The 23,776-nt window shown below is 42.7% G+C and overlaps 1 protein-coding gene across 3 annotated transcripts in view; it reads left to right on the top strand.

Moving 5' to 3' along the window:
- The window catches only part of MCM10 (minichromosome maintenance 10 replication initiation factor), a 306,573-nt gene that overhangs the window by 215,282 nt on the left and 67,515 nt on the right, over positions 1–23,776 (top strand). For all 3 annotated transcript variants that reach the window (XR_013606921.1, XM_078674170.1, XM_078674171.1), the window contains exon 15: positions 12,711–12,852. Coding sequence is in view for 2 of the 3 variants with exons in the window: in XM_078674170.1 (XP_078530296.1) it covers positions 12,711–12,852 (142 nt within the window). In the remaining variant the exon portion in view is untranslated. The remainder of the gene's footprint in view (positions 1–12,710; positions 12,853–23,776) is intronic.

The raw sequence follows: 23,776 nt of genomic DNA on the forward strand, positions 1-23,776 counted from the left end.
GAAACCGGGCTTAGACACCTCGGATTTGGCCAACTTTCGCCCTATCTCCCTGCTCCCGGGATTGGGCAAAGTGGCTGAAAAACTGGCGAATAGGCAGCTCTCTGGTTTTCTAGAGACTAATAGTCTACTGAGCAGCTCTCAAACAGGCTTTCGCCCAGGCCAGGGTACCGACACGGCTCTTGTAGCGGTGACAGAGGAGGCCAGATGCATCTTAGACTCAGGGGGATCAGCGGCTCTGATCCTCCTGGATCTAAGCGCTGCATTCGACACCGTGGACCATATAACCCTGATCAAACGTCTCGCCAACCTGGGCATCATAGGATCTGCCCTCAAATGGCTGGAATCATTTCTGGAAAAACGATCTTTCAGGATATGGGAAAATGGTTCCATGTCTAAATCCACTCCTCTTCAGTGTGGGGTTCCTCAGGGCTCCTCCCTGAGCCCCACACTGTTTAATGTTTACATGGCCCCGTTAGAGGAGATAATTGCCCCCTTTGGGATCAAATTCATCAGCTACGCAGACGACACACAACTTGTCGTCTCGCTGGCACGCCAAGGGGGATGCCCAGATGATCTCTTCAAATGTCTAACTGCAGTCTCCGTGTGGATGACTGATTCTAAGCTCAAATTAAATGGAGCTAAGACAGAGATCATGCTTCTGGGTAGTCAAGCGACATCTTTGCCCGCTGAGCTTTGGCCCCCCTGCATGGGTGAACTCCCTCCACCTAAGGAAAAAATTAAAAGTCTTGGGGTTTGGTTTGAACCTCAATTAACGTTTAAGACCCATGCAGAGAAAGTTGCCGGAGGCTGCTTTGGCCTTCTCCGAGCAGTACGGAAGGTACTCCCTCTTTTGCCTTTCCAATCAAGAAAGTTACTTATCCAGGGTCTAATCCTATCTAGATTGGATTATGGTAACGCCCTCTTTTTGGCTGCACCTCAGGCCTCCATTAATACTCTTCAGCGAGTACAGAACGCCGCAGCCCGGCTGCTCATGGGGGCATCAAGGCGGGCCTCAGCCAAACCTCTGTTAAGAGCCCTCCACTGGCTCCCAATTCAGGAGCGAGTCTCCTTTAAATCACTCTGCATCGCACACAAGACATTGCAAGGTAAAGGCCCTCCGGCCTTGAGAGACATGATTTGCCCCTACAAACCAGCCCGATCCCTGCGGTCCGAGGGAGAAAACCTGGCCACCACTCCTAGAGTGAGGAAAGCACGTTCAGGAGGCCGCCGGTTCTCGTTGAATGCGGCAAAAAAATGGAATGCACTTCCTAGGGAGCTCCGGATGGAAGCCTCCTATCCGAAATTTAGAAAGGCACTTAAAACCTTCCTTTTCCCTAATACATCTTAGATCTTTCCCCTCCTGAGTTCTCTGCTATTATCATAATTGTTTATTATTTTAACAGCGCTGGGACGCTCGAGGGCAGCCATGCGCTTTATAAACCCAATTTCATTTCATTTCATATATATATATATATATATGTACGTATGTATGTATTCACTGTGATCAAGCTATTGGGCATAGCGAAACGTGTCGGTTGTCTCCGTGTACCTTTGCCAAAGGATTAAAATACATTTTGGGGAATTAAGCAACCTGTGAGCGTGGATCATTTAATCTCTGAAAGGAGATTGTGGGTAAATACAATTGCGGTAAGGCTCTACCGCCGAGCACGCACCGGATGGAGATGCGCCCGAAGTCTGTGCAAGGAAGAGCCATCTGCGTATATATATATATATATATATATATATATATATATATATATATATATATATATAATAAAAGAGCAAATGCGCAAGCGCTTTAGTGAGCGCACACCGCAGCACCTTGACCCTCCGGTTTTCGTGTGGCACCCTGGCGGTGATTGAAGGCTCCCTCTGTATTTCAAAAGAATGTCCGACGCGTTTCGGGGCCAAAACCCGCCCCTTCTTCATGGACTCTGAAAGGAGAACGTCACACTCAACTTGCACTATTCAAATTAGTTTTATTTGAAAAAGGGCGTCGCCTGCCCTGAGTGGGTGGAGTTTCAGACACCAAGACTTCTGGTGATTGTAGTCTTTGCATGTTGGGTAGTTTATTCAAATCTTGAGTAGATTGGCGTCTCCCCTCTGATTTCAATGTCTATAAAATCCTTTAGTAGGAAAGGAGGGTAGGCTTCAAACATCGCTCTTTATTTCGTAAAGATGCTGTGCTGACCGGCGCCCTTTTTCAAATAAAACTAATTTGAATAGTGCAAGTTGAGTGTGACGTTCTCCTTTCAGAGTCCATGAAGAAGGGGCGGGTTTTGGCCCCGAAACGCGTCGGACATTCTTTTGAAATACAGAGGGAGCCTTCAATCACCGCCAGGGTGCCACACGAAAACCGGAGGGTCAAGGTGCTGCGGTGTGCCCTCACTAAAGCGCTTGCGCATTTGTTCTTTCATTTTTTCACGGCTTGCCATGGTCGGGGTGAGGAGCTCCGCTCCAAAAGCGGAACAAGTATCCATGCTATTGGAGCCGGGTGCTCGAACAGCGGGTGACGGCACCACGCAGGTCACAATCAGACAAAGGCTCTGTTGCAAAAAGCACGCAGCACTCTCGGGGACAATTCCAATATATATTTATTGGACAAACACTCTCACAAGACGCGTTTCGGCCACCGCCTTTCTCTTATATGTATTCACTGAAAAAAACATAGGTTTCAGGGGCGTTATAGTTAGTTGGGCATTTCACTCGTACAAAACCAGAGAAATTCCCGCTATATAGTTAGTTCAGCTCAGCTTACTATAACTCACGCCCCCGCAATGCACTGCTGATGACGTCACATATTACATCACTCATGACATGGTCAGTGATATCACTCATGACATCACTAATGACATCTCAAATGACATCACTGATGACCTCATCCAGTGAATGTGTGTTTTTGTGAAATTTACATATGTTTTATATATGTATATGTTGAGGTCGATCAAAGAATAAGTGGGTATATAAGTGTCTAAATGGATGATTTTGTTTGTGTGAAACTGATTGTATAACTGACTGATTAAGTGTATCTTAGTGAATATATGGGTTAGTGAGTAATCTTTAAATGTGTAAATATCTGTATCAGTCTCTCAATTTGTTTATAAGTGGCAGCATGGCTTGGTGAGTAGCTACGTGAGTGTCTATATGGGTTATTACTTTTTTTTTAGTATCAATATGAGTGTCGGGTTTTACTTTGTACATAGATACATGATTGAGTGAGTCACTGTAGGTGTTGAAGACAGCATGTGTGCAGGACTGTAAGGCTGGATGAGTGTGTGCATAGGTGTGTTGGTGAATGACTGTCTCAATAGTGTCTTTATGAGTAACTACATATGTTTTAAACTAGTATATGTGAGTATTGGTGTATGTAAGTGAGTATATGTGAGTGAGAGATTGGAAGAGTACTTGTATAAATGAGTATGAGTTTCTATAAGTGATTGTTTAAGAGAGTAAGTATGTGTTAGTTTCTGTAGAAGTAATTGTGCTGGTGTGTGTATAACTGTATATGGATGTTTGATACTTTCTTTGCATGTGTGACTGTATCTGAGTAACTCTATGGATGACTGGTGTGTCAGTCAGTCAGTCAAAATACTTTATTTCGATAAATCAATATAAAAAAAGGCGCAGTACAATAAATATACAGTATCAAATTCATACAAAACAAAGCACACATCATTCAAGATTTAAAATATACTTCAGTGGGTTTTTTTAAAAAGACAATCATGTTAAAAACAAGAAAAGGAGTAAAATTTAAAAATACATCACTAGTTTCATAAAATCAACATTTATCACAATATAAATTAATCTCTCCTCCGTTGTCCTTACTTCCAATACACAGTATCCTTTGTATAACAAGATGCAAACTTCATAAGGATATAGTCACTCGCGTTTCCCATGAGCCTGTTTTTTGAACGCACAGCACCCACCAAGTAACTGGCTACATGAAAGATGACACTAGGGTTATTTAGTAGCTGCAGGTAGAGGAGTGCTGGCCTAACTTGCATAAACCCTGCCTTTTTAAGAACAGGCACAAGAAACTTTCTCCTCTCCTCTCCTCTATGAAATGACCACAAAACATCATGAAGTGCATAGTGTCCTGCGAAGAAAAATTGTTCAGGCTTACACCATGTTGGATATTGACCTAATATCAAATGTATCATGATTAAACGTAAGCGAGTTAAAAGGAACCTATGAAAGGGGCGGTTGACCAAGGTAAGGTAAAATTCTGGACCAGGGGGATTGGCAACCAAAAGGTTAGCTCTTACATGAGCTCCTTTTCCTCTCTTACTGAGGACAACCTCGTATGCATATCCCTTTTGGTTATGGCAATGTCTTTATGTGTAATTGTTTCCGGTGAGGAAAAGAGCTCAGATCTCCCCAGTGCGTTGAACCCATTTTTTACATAAGTCAGCCACTTAATTTTATGTACATTATCAAGTGAGAGACAATCTTTGAAGATAGACCGATTAAGGGACAGTTCATCGTTCAGCCAAGTCTTAAGCCACATAATTAAAGGGGCCACTCTGATTATGTCTGTTATGAAACCAGCCCCCAACTCAGAATGGATAGAGTAAGATGGCGTAGAATGGGGCACTGACAGGACTGATCTAAAAAAAGTATTCTCTGTGACTTGAAGACAGTCTGTCGGACCATAGCCCCATAATGAACAGCCATAAGTGGCGACAGACAGGCACTTGGCTTTATAAATGTTCATGAGGGCTGAGATTGGCCTTGCCCCCAATCTTCTGCTAAAGCCCATAATAGCCGACGATGTTCTTACAAGGGCGCTGTTTCTAGTTTTTATTTGTGGACCCCAGCTTCCTTTATCCTCAAAAATGATCCCCAAGTAAGGAAATGTGGACACTCTGCATAGTTCTTCCTTACAACAATAAAAACTTTTCACTCTCTTACACCGTGAGCCACCTCCCGTGATCATTATTTGTGATTTTTTAGCATTTATTTTAAGGTCTAGGGAATTCATGAATAGACCAAAGGTGTCTAATAACCGCCCGACCCCTGTACGTGACAAAAGCACAGCATCATCCGCGTACAGGAGGACCGGTACACAAGTCTCTCCTATGCGCGGTATATCAGGGGTCGCTTCCTTAAGCACAGGTTCAAGGGCATTAATATAAACTGTGAACAGCAGAGGGGCCAAAATGCACCCCAGCCTCACCCCTCTATTAGATTTAAAATGGCTGGTGCGTCGCCGGTCTGAACTAACCCTAACTGAAGCCAAAAGGCCTGAGTGAAGGTCTGCCAACAGGTTCACAAGAGCACGGTCAAGCCCTAGATCAACCAGGATGTGCCAAAGTTTAGTACGGTTCACGAGATCGAAGGCCGAAGATAGGTCCATAAACCCCAAGTACATCGCGCCATCTTTGGCCCTGGTGTATTTGTCCACTAGTAACTGCAGATTTAAGCACTGATCCAAGGTACCACGCTTAGATCTGAAACCGTATTGCATATTGGATAGAACCCCTCTAACATCAAGCCACGTCTGTAATCTATAGAGAATGACCCGCCCCAAGATTTTCACTGATGAATCAATAAGGGATATCGGGCGATAACACGCTGGGTCAACCCTACTATCCTTCTTAAAGACTGAGATGATTACAGACTCCTTCCAGGAGGCAGGGATACTATTCCGGCTCAAAACATTGAAGACCCTGCACAGAACCCTAGACTGCAGTTTTGGATCACTTTTAATGAAGTCGGCTGGGACCCCATCTGGGCCAGGGGCCTTGTTTTTTAGTGTCTGTTCAATTGCCCTCTCGACTTCAGAGACCTCAAAAACTACACCGGGGAGCTCCAGAGTGTAAAAGGATGAATTTGGCAAGTCCTCATTGAGTGCGCTAGAGTATATCTTTTCAAAATGATTAATCCACCCATCATCCGAGATGTTGGATTCGAGGGAAGAAGTATCCTCGTTTGAAAAGAATGGCTGATTAACTACCTTCCAAAACTCAGCGCTATTTTTAATAACCTCAGGATCAGGTAGTTGCAGCCAAGCATTGTCTTTTATCTCCTTTTTCCTGGTTAGTATGGCTTTCTTATAGGTGGATCTTAATATGGATATTAATGGGCGATCTTTTGGAGTGGCTTTAAGGGCCTTAAGCAAATACGCATGCGCCCTGGAACATGCACGGTCAAACCATTTTCTCCCTGTAGGCCTAGACAATTTTTTGCTAGATGTAAGGCTACTGTTCATATGTTTACAGATATTGTCAAAGGCAGTTACTACTTGGAGGTTTGATGCCCTTAATTCCAAGCAGGTAATCACATCGCTTTCTGCTCTATCCATGACAGACTGCGAAACATCCTCTGGAACAACGCTTGACCATTTCAATCTACGGCCCTGATCCTTTACGACCACATCTTGACCTCCAATCACCCCTAGCCCCCTGCGAATTAAAATAACCGTAGACAGCACCTCTGCTACTACTGGGTTGTGGTCGCTAAATACTGAGACCAAAGTGCTATAGCTAACCACCTTAGCTAAAATTTGACCCGTCATAAAAATATAATCAATTACAGTACCGTCGCCATTTCCCTTAAAAGTAGGAATTCTACTTCCAGCCTCCCCACAGCTTGACTCATAAAAGTTCCATGCTTCCAAGTAATTTTCAAGTGCCTCCCCCCTATTAGAATGCTCAAAGTGCATTACTAACGAGTGAGGTGGCCCCTCTTCTAAGAAGCTGGCGCATGGCTCGTTGCAGGGATGGATATTGAAATCGCCCAAAATAATTATTTCAAAATAGTTTACTTTGGTTCTATAGTCTGACAAAAAAAATTCAATTATATCCAAATTTTGCCTAGTACATTCATTAGGACTAGAATTATAAAAATTAATGAATAAAATGTTTGAAAAGGAAAGAGGATTCAATTCAACAATCATACAGTTTGGGGAGCCTACATTATACTGTGTTAGCACACCTTTTAGGTCAGTTTTAAACAAAGTTAATAAGCCCCCCTTTGGTCTTCCTGCCCCACCGCTAGTAGCAGGGATAGAAAAGTGTCTGTACCCATCCAAGGAAAAACTGTTCGATAAGTCCCACGTTTCCTGGAATGCGAGAATGTCAAAGGTTTTCAGCAATTTAATCCATTCGTCATTCCCAGCCTTGGCCCTAATGCCAGCAATGTTCCAAGTCACGATGCGGCATGGGTGGCCTGTTGTCCCTGGATTTTTAGACGGTCAATCATTTTCTCCTAATGATGATAACGGGGAAAACCGATTAAACAAGGGCAAGATTAGTTCAGGTTGTGGATTAGGCCTACACAAATTATAACAATATGCATCCGTAGGCATAGGAAGTTGGTGATAGTGTTGTGCCCTAGGGGAAAAAACCTGCCTGTGTATGGGATTTGAAGGAGTCTGATGACCAGCATGGGGACTGGTAGTCATGCTAAGGTGGTTGTAGAAGAATCCTAACGGGCGCACACATATATTGTCTTCTGTGACCGGTAAGGAGGCGGCCCTTAACAGTACAGTGGCGACGTGCTAAGGGGGCTTAAGGTTTACAATAACGCAGTTGCCTCTGCATGCTTTTCTCGAGGTACCAATCCAGTCAACTCTGCGCACTGACAATATGTCATTACAAAAAGCAGTGGGGAAGCCGCAATATTTATTTAGCCATGCTATTACTTTGTTGCTGAAAGAATTTGACATTTCCTCCCGTGCTTCATATGAGTTTGGGTCGACTATTGGGACATTAGTCAAAACCACTGTGTACGGTGCACAATCGGGGGGTAAATTAACTATTGGTCTTTTTTTCCCAGAGAACCTCCCCGAGTTATTTACAACTGCCCTGCTGTCTGAGCTGTTGTTCCTCAAAGTCGAAGCAGTAGTATCAGACTTTGACACGGACTGAGCTGATCTTACGGATGACACCAGTTGTGTCACTTTCTCCCCCCTACCATTAGAGCTTGGAGCCATTTTAGTTGCAGATGTTCCAGCGCTAGCGTTCTCGGGTGATTTAGCCTGGGACAGGTGTGAGGATAGAAGACCCCCAAGTCTAGATACCTCCTTAGAGACCTGTTCTAGTTTGTCACCGACCCCCTTGCTGTCAACAGCAGTACCTTTATGTGTTGCATCGCTCATGTTAACGTTAGTGCTCTTCTTTATAGTTACAGCAGCTGGTGGGGATAGGAGAGTACTTAATCTAGCTACCTATTTTGATACTAAATCAACTTTTACCATTAAAGGTTTAATCAAAAGCTCCATTTTGGTGGTCAACATATTAGCGAGGAGCTGGATATGGTCGCTATTTAAGGTGTTCATATCTGCCTCATTTATAGTAGCATTAGTAAGCTTGGGTTGTTTAGGTGGAGAAGTAGCTTTCTTAGTTCTTCTAAGCCCTCCCCGTTTGTTGATCAGTCTTCTGCAAGCCATCACCGGTCTGCGGACCGGTGATGGCACCGCCGTAGGAGTCAGGGGGATGTGAGATGTTGATGGCAGCGGGCTGTCCAATAAATCCATATTGGCTGGGAGGTTAGCAGAAGTTGAAACAATGGTGGGTAAGTGTATGTATAGGTGTACGAGTACATATGATGAATGAGTGCATGTATGAGTGACTGTATAGGACTTTGGTGAATGAGTGGATGTTTGTGTGTAGATCTTGGAATTAGTGAATGGGTATGTTGTAACTGATATTGGTGTGTCCATTGTTTTGAAACTGGGATTTTATATTTTAGAGTGCGTGTATCAAAGGTTATATTTGGGTGAGAGGCGGTCTGCCACTCTATCACAAGGATGGTGTCATCCGTGATGTCATTTGAGATGTCATCAGTGATGTCATGAGTGATGTCACTGACCATGTCATGAGTGATGTAATATGTGACGTCATCAGCAGTGCATTGTGGGGGCACGAGTTATAGTTAGCTGAACTAACTATAACGGGGGGATTTCTCTGGTTTTGAACGAGTGAAATGTCCAACTAACTATAACGTCCCTGAAACAGTTTTTTCAGTGAATTTCTAAGGTTTTTTAAATGCTAATTTCTAACTATAACGTGCCTGAAACCTATGTTTTTTTCAGTGAATTTCAAAGGTTTTTTAAATGCTAGTTCCTAACTATGCCTACAGAGGTAGGACATGTGAAGAAAGAAGAAAAAACTCACAGAAAGAAGCAAGTTGGGGATTAAGTCCCCTTGAATCCTGAGGGTCCCTGGGGTCCAACTAGCCCACCAGGTACCTCCAGTAAGCGCCACAGAGCTGCGTTACAGAGAAGTGTAAAAAAGGGCATGGCCTGGACCACCTCTCTGCAACACTGCTCCCTGGCGCATACTGGAGGTTCCTGGTGGGCTAGTTGGCCCCCAGGGACCCCCAGTATTTATGGGGAATTAGTTCCCCATCTTACAACGCACCAGGGGGAGCGTTTGCATAGTGCTGCAGGGATGGGGCGGGGCATCTGGCGCGATGCCAGCTTTCTTTTATTTTTTATTTTTAGAAGGGGGGCTATGTGGACCCCTTAAATTTCCTTTTTTTCTGGCCCTGGGGACCCCATCCCCCAGGGCTTGACCCCTAATTTTACTTTTTTTTAAGAACAAAATGGGAAGAGGGGCCTGCGGAAGCCGGCATTGCTTTTCCACATGTGGAGCTGCTGACATGTGTGGAAAACCAAACCAAAGTTTGCTATGACAGGGCGGGAGTGGCGAGGTTCCCTAATTTTACCAGGACCCGCTTCAGGAAAGGCCAGTGTACCGTGTCAAATGCCTTTTCAGCATCAAGTGCTAGGAGCATATGTGGAGCCTCCCTCCATTTAATCGTTTCCAGCCAGTTTGCTAACCTACGTAGGTTGAGGCGTGTGGCGCACTTAGGCAGGAAGCCTGACTGGTCTTTATGCACTTGTGAAGTAATGGCCTTCAATAGCCGCGTGGCCAATATATAGGGCAATATCTTAATCTCCACATTAAGGAGCGAAATTGGGCGATATGAGCCACACTTTTCTGAGGGCTTGCCCAGCTTTTGAATGACCAAAACTGTGGCCTGACGGAGATCCGGGGGAAGCGTTCCCTCATCTCTTGCCGCTAAGAATATATTTAATAAGCGTGGGCCTAGGATATTAATGTTTTGCTTCTAGAATCCCCGGGAAGTCCATTGTCCCCGGGGTTTTTCCCGACTTCTGTTTGTCAATTGCAGCCTGCACTTCTAGAGTAATCTCCTCATCCAAGGTCGCCATGCCATCACTGTGCAAAACGGGCATATTTGTGGTCGCGAGATTGTCATCTATGCCATCTTCTGGTATCGCGGACGGGCTGCGTATAAGGCAGTATAGTAGTTTGCAAATGCTGCCGCAACTGTGAGTGCCGTCTTATGCCAAGATCACCTTAAGATCACCGTAAGCTTGGCTGGGAAGAGAAGCATGTATTGGATGCGTAATGCCCGGAGTTTGACTTTCACGAGTTGAAGTACTTCCACAGCTTCTGTACCTCCTTGGAGTAGTCTGGGAAGATCATGACTCCGGTGTTGGCCAATGTGAGTTCCCCCAGTTTCCGCATTTCCCTCCGGATTACATTTCAATCTTGATAATTTAGGAATCGGACGATTAGGGTTGGGGTCTCACAGCTAGCATCCTGCGTGCTTGTTCAATGAGAAAGCAAGTGGAGAAGTTAGCTCCTAGAAGGACTTTTTTCAGCCAGAAAGGCAGCGGGATCAACGTTCTGACCTGTATCAAGGCCATTTCAGTACTGCAGACGGATCTGAACCTTGACTGGAAGTTGTCGAGTAGATGGAATGTTTCAAAATTTTGCAGGAGTTGGTTCACAACACGTTTCTTCCAGGATATTTGCTAGGAGAAGGAGGTATGAATAAAAGTGGTTTAGATTGGCTGTATTTGTATCCATTTTTTCAGGATTGTTGTCACTTCAATTTTTAAGCATCTCAGGACTGCACTTTGGGTCAGAGAAGCATTTCTGAACTTGGATGAGTGAAGGGAGACTAAGTAACTGAGATCTTTGGTGAGAGCGGCAAGCACCATGGCGATGAAATGTGATATGGGTTTAAGTGAGTTTATACCATTAAGATCTCCGTGCTGCCAATTGATTTAAATCCTCTCCAACTTGCGTTGTTTTTAGGGTTTGATTGAGGGCAGAGAATTTGGACCTTCTCCTAGCCAATGTGTTCCTATAGAGGTAAGGCATGTCAGTCAAGATCATATTGAGCTTGTTAGAGATGGAGCCTTTAATATTTTTTAGATTCAAAGAAGACTGAGACTTTTGCAGTTTCTGGATATAAGTCGACTTACCTTCGGCTTGCCCGTGTGCTGCTTGATAATTTTGAAGAGTTCGGCTGGCCTGTTTCTGGCGTTATCGAGTTGAGACCTGATGTAAGAGCCTTTTGTCTTCAATATAGTTTCCTATATGTGTTTCTCTCTCTGAGTTGGGCTAGATGTATGATGGAGGTCATTTTCTCCATCTGCTTTCTGTTAATCTTCGTTTCTTCCTTTCCACATTAGAGATTTTGGTCATACAAGGGCTTATTTTTGTGCCTTTTAAGATGCAGAGGAACCAACTCTTCCAGGATGTCAGTCATAATATATATCATGGCTCCTTTACTCCTCCACCCCTGTGCATAAATCTGAGGGATTGTGTGACACTTGGGGTGTATGTGGGGATGTGTGTGGTATGTAATGTAAGTGTGTCGGTATATTACTCGCATTTTTTCTGACTGTTTCTCTGTAAGTTCCCAGGCATTGCAGTACAAAAAAAAAGTTTCCCTTACCTTAATGTGGATTTGTCATGTACAAGCCATGTAGTTTGTTTGAAAGAAATTTGAAAATTCACATACACCTCATGTCATGCCGGAGCTCTGCAAGAGAACAAAGGAATGACCAAATCACTTTTTCCACCGGGCAACTCTGTCCTTAGGTCTGCCGAACATTAACCTACCCCTCCTTAAGTTTGTCTGGCAAATCACTCTCCGACTAAACAACCCATGAAGCTGTACGAGTCGCCTCCCATTTTACAGTGCAGAGGACTGGATGCAAACTGGAAAATTCTTTCCCTCCTCCCGGTCGGTCTGAATGGCCACTCCTAGAATTCACATTGCCTCGACAATTTAGAGACTTCCCCTTTTCTGAGAAAATACTTTAAAGATTTTTTGGCCAGGGCTCTGGATTTTTGGCCTGGCAAAACCTTTGATAGGCCATGGCTTCCTGTCAATGTATAGGATGTTCTGTTTTGTTGTTAGCTATCAGTCATCTAATTCTTGAAGCCTGGGAAGAAGCCTAGGATTTAATAAAGGGCTGCTTCTGTGCTGTACTAGGGACTGTACTACCCCGGAGAAAAGCTACCAATCATTTAGAGCAAGTGCAAGATCTGGCGAGTCTGAAGCCTGCCTGGAGAATGGCTTCTGTTAAGCCTTCATTGGAGTCAGTCGGCTCTACCAGCCCAACTGACGTGATCAAGAAGCATTTGCGGTTGGATAGTCTTTGAACTGTCACCAGTAGTGATCCCATACTGCCCTTCCCCATCTGCTAGCTTTGTGGGAGCCTGCTCTGTTTAATAGAACTTAGGAATTGTAATTATCTAACACACACGACTTTAGGTTATTATGGTTTGTATCAAATGGGATTTGAAAGTTTTTTAAAGGTGGCCAAAGTGAAGTATACACCTTGCCACTAAAAAAGAGAGTTTTTGAGAGTTTTTGTCATTTTGTTTTCTTGGTAATGATCTTTTCTGAAATTTAACTTTTGTACCTTTTTCTTTTAGTTGCTTGCTGTCAGCAAACTGAGGCAGAAAGGGCAAATTATTAGCAAGACCAATCCAAACAGCATCAAAAGGAAGCTCTCTAGCCCCAGTGATATCTTGAAGGTGGCGCAGAGAGTTGAACAGAGTGAGCAAGCACCAGAAGGTATGTAGTTTGTACCATCCACTAAATAAAGCTTTCCGCTTTTTGTTGTACATATTCTGATGTTTGTGTTCTCTCAGCAAAAGTAACACTGTATGTTAATAGTGGTGCACAGAAGAGAAATCCATGTGTCCTCTATCCATGTTGTACAAAACCATTTTTAATATTTGTTTTCAGTGAGTTGAGCATTATTATATTTAATCATATTCTAAATGTTAGAATGGTTTAGACCAGTGATGGAAGCAGCACACAATTTAATATGTGGAATTCTTATCTATAACCATAACGTCAGTGATTGATAGCATGTTAGCTGCCTGTGCCACGTCACATTCTACACAAGCCTATATTTTTTAATGGAATCAGAATGGCTATTGGATTTGGTACTCCTACGGTCTGATAATGAAAACTACTCTAACAGAGGATACCCTGCCCAGAAGTTGCAGTTTAATTTTGATACACAGGAACACACCTGTTAACTGATGGTTTTGCTCTAAAAAATGTGAAAACAACCATCACTGACCCCTTTATTAGTAATATCATTTGCATTTAATTGTACCTCTTAGAATAATTACAGTTGGGAAATTAATTCCCCTTGAAGACTGAGGGTCCCTAGGGCCCAACTAGCCCACCAAGTACCTCCAGTATGCACCACAGAGCTGCGTTGGAGAGGTGGTCCGAGGCCATGCCCCTTTTTACACCTCTGTGCAGCGCAGCTCTGTGGCGCTTACTGGAGGTACCTGGTGGGCTAGTTGGCCACCCCCCAGGGACCCTCAGGATTCAAAGGGACTTAATCCCCAACTTACAGCGTGCCATGGGGTGCGTTTGCAGAGTGGTGGAGGTTGGGGGAGGGGCCTGATATAAGAAATGTGCAAACTCGCCCCCTGGCGCATTGTAAATTTGGGGAATAAGTCCCCTTCAATCCTGAGGGTAACTGGGGGCCAACTAGACCACCAGGTACCTCCAATAAGCGCGACAGAGATGCCTGATATAACAAGTTAGCAATCTTGCTGTGTGGGACTTACTGGAGGTAATAAAAGGGGTAGTTGTCCCCCAAGGTTGACGTTGGGGGCTAAGTACCCCTCCTGTTACCTCAAGTAAATCCCACACAGTGGGATTGCTAGATGTTTGGAGGCCATGCTCCCCTTTCTCCACCACTCTGAAAACAGGACTGCTATGTTATAGTTAGAAATTTGCATTTAAAAAACCTTTGAAATTCACTGAAAAAAAACATGTTTCAGGGACGTTATAGTTGGAAATTAGTATTTAAAAAACTTTTGAAATTCACTAAAAAAGCCATTGGTTTCAGGCACGTTATAGTTCGAAATTTAGCATTTAAAAAAACCTTGGAAATTTACTGAAAAAACAATAGATTTCAGGGACGTTATAGTTAGTTGGACATTTCACTTGTACAAAACCAGAGAAATTCCGCCATTATAGTTAGTTGAGCTAACTAACTCTCGCCCCCACAATGCACTGCTGATGACGTTGCATATTACATCATTCATGACATGGTCAGTGATATCACTGATGACATCACTAATGATATCCACATGAAAATCTGATGCACCTCCTCACACCTTAATATAACCTTTGTTACACCTACTGTAAAATACAGACTACCATTTTCGAAACCATAGACACGCCAATACCAATTACTACATACGCACTCACTGATTCCTAGGTCTACACACACATCCACTCATTCACCCATACAATCACTCTAACATGCAGTAACTCATCAATACAACACCATCATATGCACTCATACACCTATACAGACACTCACACACCGCCACTTATTCAGAGTTACTCACACATCTAGTCAGTCATTGAAAGAATCAATCACACTTCCATTTACTCACCTGTACAGTTATACACACACTACCTCACTTATTCATACAGATGCTAACGCATACTTATTCTCTTATACATCACTGATACAAGTATACACTCATCTATACATCCACTCTCACAATCACTGACTCTCACGTGTACTCATTTATATACTCCAGCTCTCACATACACTGCCTTTTACATATGTAGTTACTTGGACATGTACCACTGAGACATCCATTCACTCACCAACACACACACTCTCACCCACCCTCCCATACAGCTGTTACCACATGCACTCTTGAACCCATACACCCAGTGAATCAACCACTCACACACCTCCCTCCCACCCACCCACATACACACTCAGGCACCCATACAAATAATCATGCAACCAATCAATAATCCATATAGACACTCATGTAGCTAGAGACCAACCGATGCAGCAGCTTACACAACAACAGACCGACTGATACAGACATTCACACAGTTTAGTGTCTAACCCATGCATTCAGTAAGACACATTTAATCACTCACTTATACAGTCAGTCACGCACCTACTAAATCCTCCATCCCGACACTTATATACCCACTCATTCTTCAATACACCTTGGTGTAAAATATATATAAAACATTTAAACTTTATAGAAACACAGTCACTGGATGATGTCATCAGTGATGTCACTGACCATGTCATGAATGATGTAATATGCGACTTCATCTGCAGTGCATTGCGGGGCCGCGAGTTTTAGTTAGCTGAACTAACTAGAACGGCGGAATTTCTCTTTTTTTGTTAGTGAAATGTCCAACTAACTAGAACGTCCATGAAATCTGTTTTCAGTGAATTTCTAAGGTTTTTTTAATGCTAATTTCTAACTATAACGTGCCTGAAACCTATGATTTTCATTGATTTTTTTATTTAAATATATATATATATATATATACATGTGTGTATATATATATATATGTATGTGTGTAGAGATATAGATATATATATATATATATATATATATATCTATTCACTGAAAAAACCATAGGTTATAGACCATATATAGTTAGGAATTAGCATTTACAAAACCTTGAAAATTCACTGAAAAAACCATAGGTTATAGACCATATATAGTTAGGAACTAGCATTTAGAAAACCTTATTTTACTCACACAAAACCATTGAAATTCCATATATAGTTAGTTGCACTAACTATATATCGCGCACCCGCAATCCACTGCTGATGATGTCACATATTACATCATTCATGACATGGTCAGTGACATCACTGATGACATCACTGATGACATCATCTAGTGTCTGTGTGTTTTTGTAAAGTTTAAATACGTTTTACATATTGAAGAATGACTGGATGGATGGAAGACTGAGTGTGTGTGTGGCTGGCTGGGAGGTGTGTGACGCTGTGCATATCAATGTGTACTTGTATCAGTGATTGTATAAGAGAGTAAGTATGTGTTAGTATATGTGTGAAAAGTATGGTGTTCTGTGTTTAACTATAGATGAGGAAATCGAAGTGTGATTGATTCTTCACAGGACTGACTAGGTGTATGAGTGCATATGATAGTGTTCTAATAATAACTGACTGTATGTATGAGTAATTGTATGGGTGAATGAGTGAATGTGTGTGTAGACATACGAATCAGTGAGTGCGTATGTAGTAACTGGTATTGGTGTGTCATGATGTCATCAGTGATGTCATTTCAGATGTCATTAGTGATGTCATCAGTGATGTCACTGAAGTATGGTGTTCTGTGTTTAACTGTATAGATGAAGAAATGGAAGTGTGATTGATTCTTTACAGGACTGACTTGGTGTGTGAGTAACTCCATGGATGAGTGGCAGTGTGTGACTGTCTGCATAGGTGTGAGTGCATATGATAGTGTTGTAATAATGAGTGACTGTATGTATGAGTGATTGTATGGGTGAATGAGTGAATGTGTGTGTAGACGTAGGAATCAGTGAGTGCGTATGTAGTAACTGGTATTGGTGTGTCATGATGTCATCAGTGATGTCATTTGAGATGTCATCAGTGATGTCATCAGTGATGTCATTTGAGATGTCATCAGTGATGTCATCAGTGATGTCACTGACCATGTCATGAATGATGTAATATGTGACATCATCAGCAGTGGATTGCGGGTGCGCGATATATAGTTAGTGCAGCTAACTATATATGGAATTTCAATGGTTTTGTGTGAGTAAAATAAGGTTTTCTAAATGCTAATTCCTAACTATATATGGTCTATAACCTATGGTTTTTTCAGTGAATTTTCAAGGTTTTGTAAATGCTAATTCCTAACTATATATGGTCTATAACCTATGGTTTTTTCAGTGAATTTCATTGGTTTTTTAACAGCTAATATCTGTAGCTGTAAAATGTATTCTTCTTTAAATCCAAAAATATATTTTATATGTTTATTAATAATTTTTTTTTTTTATATATTTTTTTCTTCGTTCCCGCTTCGCGAATCGGGAAGCTTCCCGTTAGCTGACCTTGATGCCGCGAAATAGACCGCGAGCCGGTAAACGTTTCTTTACCGCAACTGCCGCGTTAGAAAACAACATCGTGACGCCTCCCGTCCGCATGACGTTTCGCGTTGTCGCGTGATACGTCATATGACGTGCTACGTTAGCGAACTGGTACGCTTACCGAGTCGCAAAGCACAGGTTTCTGGAAGCAAACCTGGAGGCCCTGCAAAGCGCTTAACGTAAACACAGCAGGTCATGTGACTTGGTAATAACACTTTTCATTGGTTCATTTCGCTTTTGGTTTCCTAATGATGTAAGACTAGGTCATATAATCTAAAATGAACACTTTTCATTGGTTGAGAACTATTGTTTTTCCCAAATGATGAAAACCCCTCCTTCTTTCCTCACTCTGACTTTCATCTTTGTGAGAGAAAGACCCTTTGTTACCAGTGAGCAATGGCTTCTTTAGTAGCTTCAGCTGGTGCTTCCCCACCACCTCCACCACATCCAAGGAAGAGTGGACCACCTGCTCAAGTTATAATTCAGCAAGAAGAGGAAGAAGAAGAACAGGACGACGAGCACGAAGAGAGGCACTTTTTGCCTGAGGAGCCCAGGACGTCTCACCGGAAAGAAAACTTCATTTGGCAATTTTTAAAAATTCCCAAAGGTCAGAAAAAAGTAAATGCAAGATACGTAACTTGCCTTATATGTCAAGATAGACTGTCCAGAGGGACCGACAAAAAATACAGTTTCGGAAACTACACAATGCATCGCCATATGACTAGGTGGCATCCTAACAACTACAGTGCTGCACAGTTTCGTAACGACCTAGATAATCTCCCTATTATGGCCAGAAGATCTGTTGTACCGGAAGTAACGGGACCAGAGGGCAGGGAGATGGTGCCAAATATTCAAACGAGATTTCATGAAGTAAAACACGTCTGCGTACATTGCAATGGATTCATTTGCTACGGAGAAAGAAGCATCACTCTGATCAACAGAGCTATTGACTATCATATGCAAGTTTGTACGAAACGCCCCAAATAATAAATACTTTTTTTTTGTTTTGTTGCTCCTGTTGAGCCCTTTACAATGAATCGTTTTCATTGCCCCCTGCAAGAAAAACCCAAAAAAATATAAAACTGTTCAGAAAAATTCAAAAAAAGTAAAAAAATGTTCAGAAAAATAATAAAAAAAATATAAAACAACAAAAACAATAAAAAAAAAAGTTCTTTTCAGAACTACCTCCCCGTTATTAAAAAATTGGTACAATATTTGGAACTGTGCAAACCTCTATTTCTCGTAGTTCGCTTCCCAGTTCACTCGCCGGTACGCGAACCGGTAGTGAACCAAATTATTTTTTTTTTTTTTAAAAACAGTAAGTATAAGGGAAGGAAACAGACACTTATGTTAAAAGAAAGACAGCTATAGGGGAGTAAACTAGAGATACTATTACCCGTAATCCACTGCTGATGATGTCACATATTACATCATTCATGACATGCTCAGTGACATCATCAGCAGAGGATTGCGGGTTTTTTGGCAACGTGCCTTATCCACGGTTTAATAACGCTGCCTTTTGCTTTATATAAGTTTTCAAATTGTATGAAATATATACCAATAGGTCGTTATGAACCTTTAGGTAGTGCTTTTCTTCATGAGGTCTGGTCGCTTCCATACACATACAGATGTTTCAAAGATGATCAAGAAGTTTATCTGAATGGAGAGGAATGCACTGAGACGCCAGATCCTTCACTAATGTGTAGGCACATACAGTTACACGGTTCATGCAACAAACACCGACCAAATATGGCTTGCGTGTTGCAAGGCACGCCAGTTCCTGCTATCATCCCCACGTTCAAGTTGTTGGAAAATGGTAGTTATTTGATGCTCAATAATGAAGATTGTTCTGGGTTAATTAAAAGTATTCCTTTTATCGTAACAGTAAGTGAACGGGTTATTTGCTGCAGAAATTTTCTATTTCCTCCCACACATGAACATAGGGAGTTTTCAATCTGGCCACAAATACCAACCTTGGGAGCACATTTCAACGGCATGGCAAGAATAAGAGCTCTTTTGTCTCAGAGAGAGGTGGCCTTGAGTTCGGCCCGTGAAACTTTCGTGCTTCACATAGCGAACAGAGGTGCAGACCCTTTTAAATACTGATTCGCCTTTGCATTTCAGCGACATGGTTCGGACTATCTTTGACGCGTCCTCCACAAAGGCCCTGGCACACTTTTTTAAAGTTGTTACCAGTGGTCTCGTGACTTCATTTGAGAAAATCTTTGGAGTCATCCCTGCTTTCTTTCATTCTATTTTTTCCACTCTGCTTCGTGGATTCCCATTTTTACTTGCATTACCAGCGGACGCTCTTGTGCTTTTTTACATTTTTAAATATGGATGTCCCTCCTGTGCAAGCTCCCGCCCTGCAGCTGCTGACACTGTTCCGCAATCGCATGCTAGAATATTATGGCACAATGCCGTTGGCGATATTAAGCACGGCATATGGATTATCTTTTCGATTCTCCTACTTCACCTGTGTCCAGCCTGTATTTCACTGCCTGACCTGTGATTTCGATTGGGCCATTGATTTGTGTCTCTGCGGACCGGTTTCTCCTGACGTCGACTTTAATCAGCTGATGACTCCTATCATTACTCACGAGTTGGTTTGTCCTGGCGAAAGGATTATGGCTGTGGCATTGATGCATGGACTAATTGGTCCCTGGAATTTACTGGCGGCAACACAGTCTTTCTTGGAACAGAGCTTTCTTGAAAACCCACCGAGCTGTCCTCTGATGGTGATAGAGGATCCGGTGCTGGGAGAGCACGTATGTTCTTTTCCGCTTTTAAATTGGATGGCTGAACTCTTTTCGGATGAAGACGGTGACTTCCTATTGGAGGCTGTTGCAGCTTATTTTGCATACACAGTTATGTCATAGACCTTTTTCATGTTTGATATGCTGAGTACTAGCATTTCATTGACAATTCATTGACTTATTTGTCAAGTTTTTATTATTTAGCTTGCCTATTGGCTTAAGACTCGATAAAGTACTTGGCTGTTTTATTTTTCTTTAGCATTAAATTTTCCTAGTTTTTAATGTTTTACCTTGCGGACCGTCCACATATAAAGTTGCAATCTGCTCTCATGAGATGGCACTTCTATTATCTTATTCAGTTCGTTTCCGGATCATGGGGAGGTGTCATCTAGGTCCTGGATATCTTTACACCGTGTTAAGTTAGCATGGGCTCATTACCGGTTTAAACACCATTTTTCCTTTTTTGCAACTTCTGCACACGACACTTAGTTGTTGCTTTAGCTTTCAACCTAGTAGTTCATCGTGGTTTACATGAGAATAATATGTTATTGCTCTACTATCTGCTTTGCTTGTTAAACTATATCTGTACAGCGAGTGCTGAAGTTTCAAGAACAACACGATACAGAATTGTTATGAGGTCTGATCTCCACGACTTCATACTCATAACATAAGTGCAGCTTCTGCCAATTCTGGGCATGAGGCGGGTTTTATATTGCTTTGCCGAACACACATACACAACAGTTGATGCGGTTCACATGAAGAGAGAGCTGGTGTATGCTGATGTGATTCCTTCAAATCTAAGACACTAAAGTATGGGCACGCCCTAAACCAACACAAACAGACCTTCATAGCAAATAATATAATATGTGTATTAGGGAGGGTGAGATATAAGCAGCCGCGGGCCGTGGAGGGAGTTACGGTGGGGCGGGGAGGGGGAGGGGCAGGGTGGAGCCCTCTCCACCCTGCCCCTCCCCCTCCCCGCCTCCCTGCCCCACCGTAACTCCCTCCACGGCCCGTGGCTGCTTATAAGTGTTGCTAACTCTTATTCATTTACAGCATGTTAACATACTGTCACCATTCGCTTTTTATGTACTAGTAACTATGCTGGTAATTTTGCTACTGATAATATGTGTACTTGTATTATCTAAGATACTACGCCTGAGAAGACGGCATTAGTAAATAAACATTTCAAATACACATGTGTTCTTCTTAACTCCATGTTCTGGTTTCTAAGAAATATATAACGACCGTCTGTTCATGAGTTCCACGTATCCTGAGGTACTATAAGTTCATATTCTGGATTGTCTAAACATTGAGAGTTTGTTATATCCAATGTGACACTGTACCTAGCTTGCTAAGGGGTTTTTGATTACTAAGGTGAGTTTTGGGACACCCTAATTCGCCGAGGTTCCAATCCTCTGTCCACAGTTCTGTGTGAGAACAGAAACCCTGCGACAGGGGCACCCCCGACCCTTGCTGGAGCTTCATCACACTTGCGATACAACTCCAGCAATGCGCCACCTTTACGGCACAGATACATCACGCATCTGTGCTGTTTTTGCCCCATGATGCGCCGCATTGTAAATGCAGCACACCATAGGTGACGGAACAGCGGCACAGAATGACTAACACATCCCTGGTGATGCGCCAGTCATCATAAATCTATCCCTATGCTTCTTATCTTGTTAGAGATGAACCGCCATATGTATCATCAAAGTTTTTTGCATTTCCTAAATAGCGAACTTTAAGGAATAAATAGCGATTCTTTACCATTCCTAGTTTGCGATGAGCTATTTGCTAATTACAAATTACCCATTCATTTCCTTCATTTCCATAGGGCGGTTGGACTCACTTTTAGCTCGAACGGCTGAATGGATTTCCACGAAACTTGGCAAAATTGTAGGGACTGGTAGCCCGATGTGCCTTTGCTATGTCTCAAGATATATGCTCCAGTGGTTTTTACGAAAATTAACTTTGAAAAATATATATTGGGCTACATTGGCCTATATATATGTTGGAGCCCAAATGTAGCCCAATGTAGCCCAATGAAGCCCAATGTAGCCCAATGTAGCCCAAAGATGGCCGCCAGAGACAAAAAAAACAAATGTAGCCCAAATATCAGCCAGATGTAGCCCAACTATAGCCCAGTGACAGAATGACCAATCAGCTTTGCAAACCTCCGTACGCGAAGCGGAGCGCTGTTACAGATATATATCTTTTTTTGAACGTTAATTTCTCAAAATCCACTGGAGCACATATATTGAGACCTAGCAAAGGCACATCGGGCTACCAGTCCCTAATATTTTACCAAGTTTCGTGCAAATCCATTCAGCCGTTCGATTATTATTATTATTTTATTTTTTTGCCCCGCGGGGCCCTTTTAAAACCTCCACATCAAACCTAGGGGGTCAGCGAGGATCTACTATGCCCCCTTATGGTCATTTGCCCCTTCGCTTTGGCCTCCTCTTGTCTCTCGATCCTACCGAGAGACAAGATGGCGGCCGCTACGGACTGTTTGGAATGTTTACAGACGCCGGAGAACCAATCAGCTTCGCTTCACAAAGCTCCGTTGCGCGAAAAGTACGCGTACTGGAGCGCTGCCCGGTCCGCTGTTACAGATATATATCTTTTTTTAAACGTTAATTTCTCAAAATCCACTGTAGCACATATATTGAGACCTACAAAAGGCACATCGGGCTACCAGTCCCTACAATTTTGCCAAGTTTCGTGCAAATCCATTCAGCCGTTCGGGCTAAAAGTGAGGCCAACCGCCCTATGGAAAACTCAATGTTAAAAACACGTTTTGGGACCCCCCTTTTTTCTCGACCCCCCCTGGACGAACCCCCCCCCCAATTTTCAGGGGCTGCTCAGAAACAAAATGTGCCATTTTCCTGAAAATTTCAGCCAATTCCGTCCACAAACGCCAAAGTTATTAGACATAGAATTTTCAAAAATCCCATAGAGAAAAAATCCTAACTATATATACCTACTGGCGACCGCCAGTAGGTAATATATATCTATATATATATATCTATATCTATATATATATATATATATATATATATATATATATATATATATAGTTAGAATTTTCAAAAAACCCATAGAGAAAAAATCCTATGTCTAATAACTTTGGCGTTTGTGGACGGAATTGGCTGAAATTTTCAGGAAAATGGCACATTTTGTTTCTGAGCAGCCCCTGAAAATTGGGGGGGGGTTCGTCCAGGGGGGGTCGAGAAAAAAGGGGGGTCCCAAAACGTGTTTTTAACATTGAGTTTTCCATAGGGCGGTTGGCCTCAGTTTTAGCCCGAACGGCTGAATGGATTTGCACGAAACTTGGCAAAATTGTAGGGACTGGTAGCCCGATGTGCCTTTTGTAGGTCTCTATATATGTGCTACAGTGGATTTTGAGAAATTAACGTTTAAAAAAAGATATATATCTGTAACAGCGGACCGGGCAGCGCTCCAGGACGCGTACTTTTCGCGCAACGGAGCTTTGTGAAGCGAAGCCGATTGGTTCTCCAGCGTCTGTCAACATTCCAAACAGTCCGTAGCGGCCGCCATCTTGTCTCTCGGTAGGATCGAGAGACAAGAGGAGGCCAAAGCGAAGGGGCAAATGACCATAAGGGGGAATAGTAGATCCTCGCTGACCCCCTAGGTTTGATGTGGAGGTTTTAAAAGGGCCCCGCGGGGCAAAAAAAAAAAATAATAATAATAATCGAACGGCTGAATGGATTTGCACGAAACTTGGCAAAATTGTAGGGACTGGTAGCCCGATGTGCCTTTGCTAGGTCTCAATA

This window comes from Lissotriton helveticus, chromosome 1_1 (assembly GCF_964261635.1).
Source record: "Lissotriton helveticus chromosome 1_1, aLisHel1.1, whole genome shotgun sequence".
NCBI classification, from domain to species: Eukaryota; Metazoa; Chordata; class Amphibia; order Caudata; family Salamandridae; genus Lissotriton; species Lissotriton helveticus.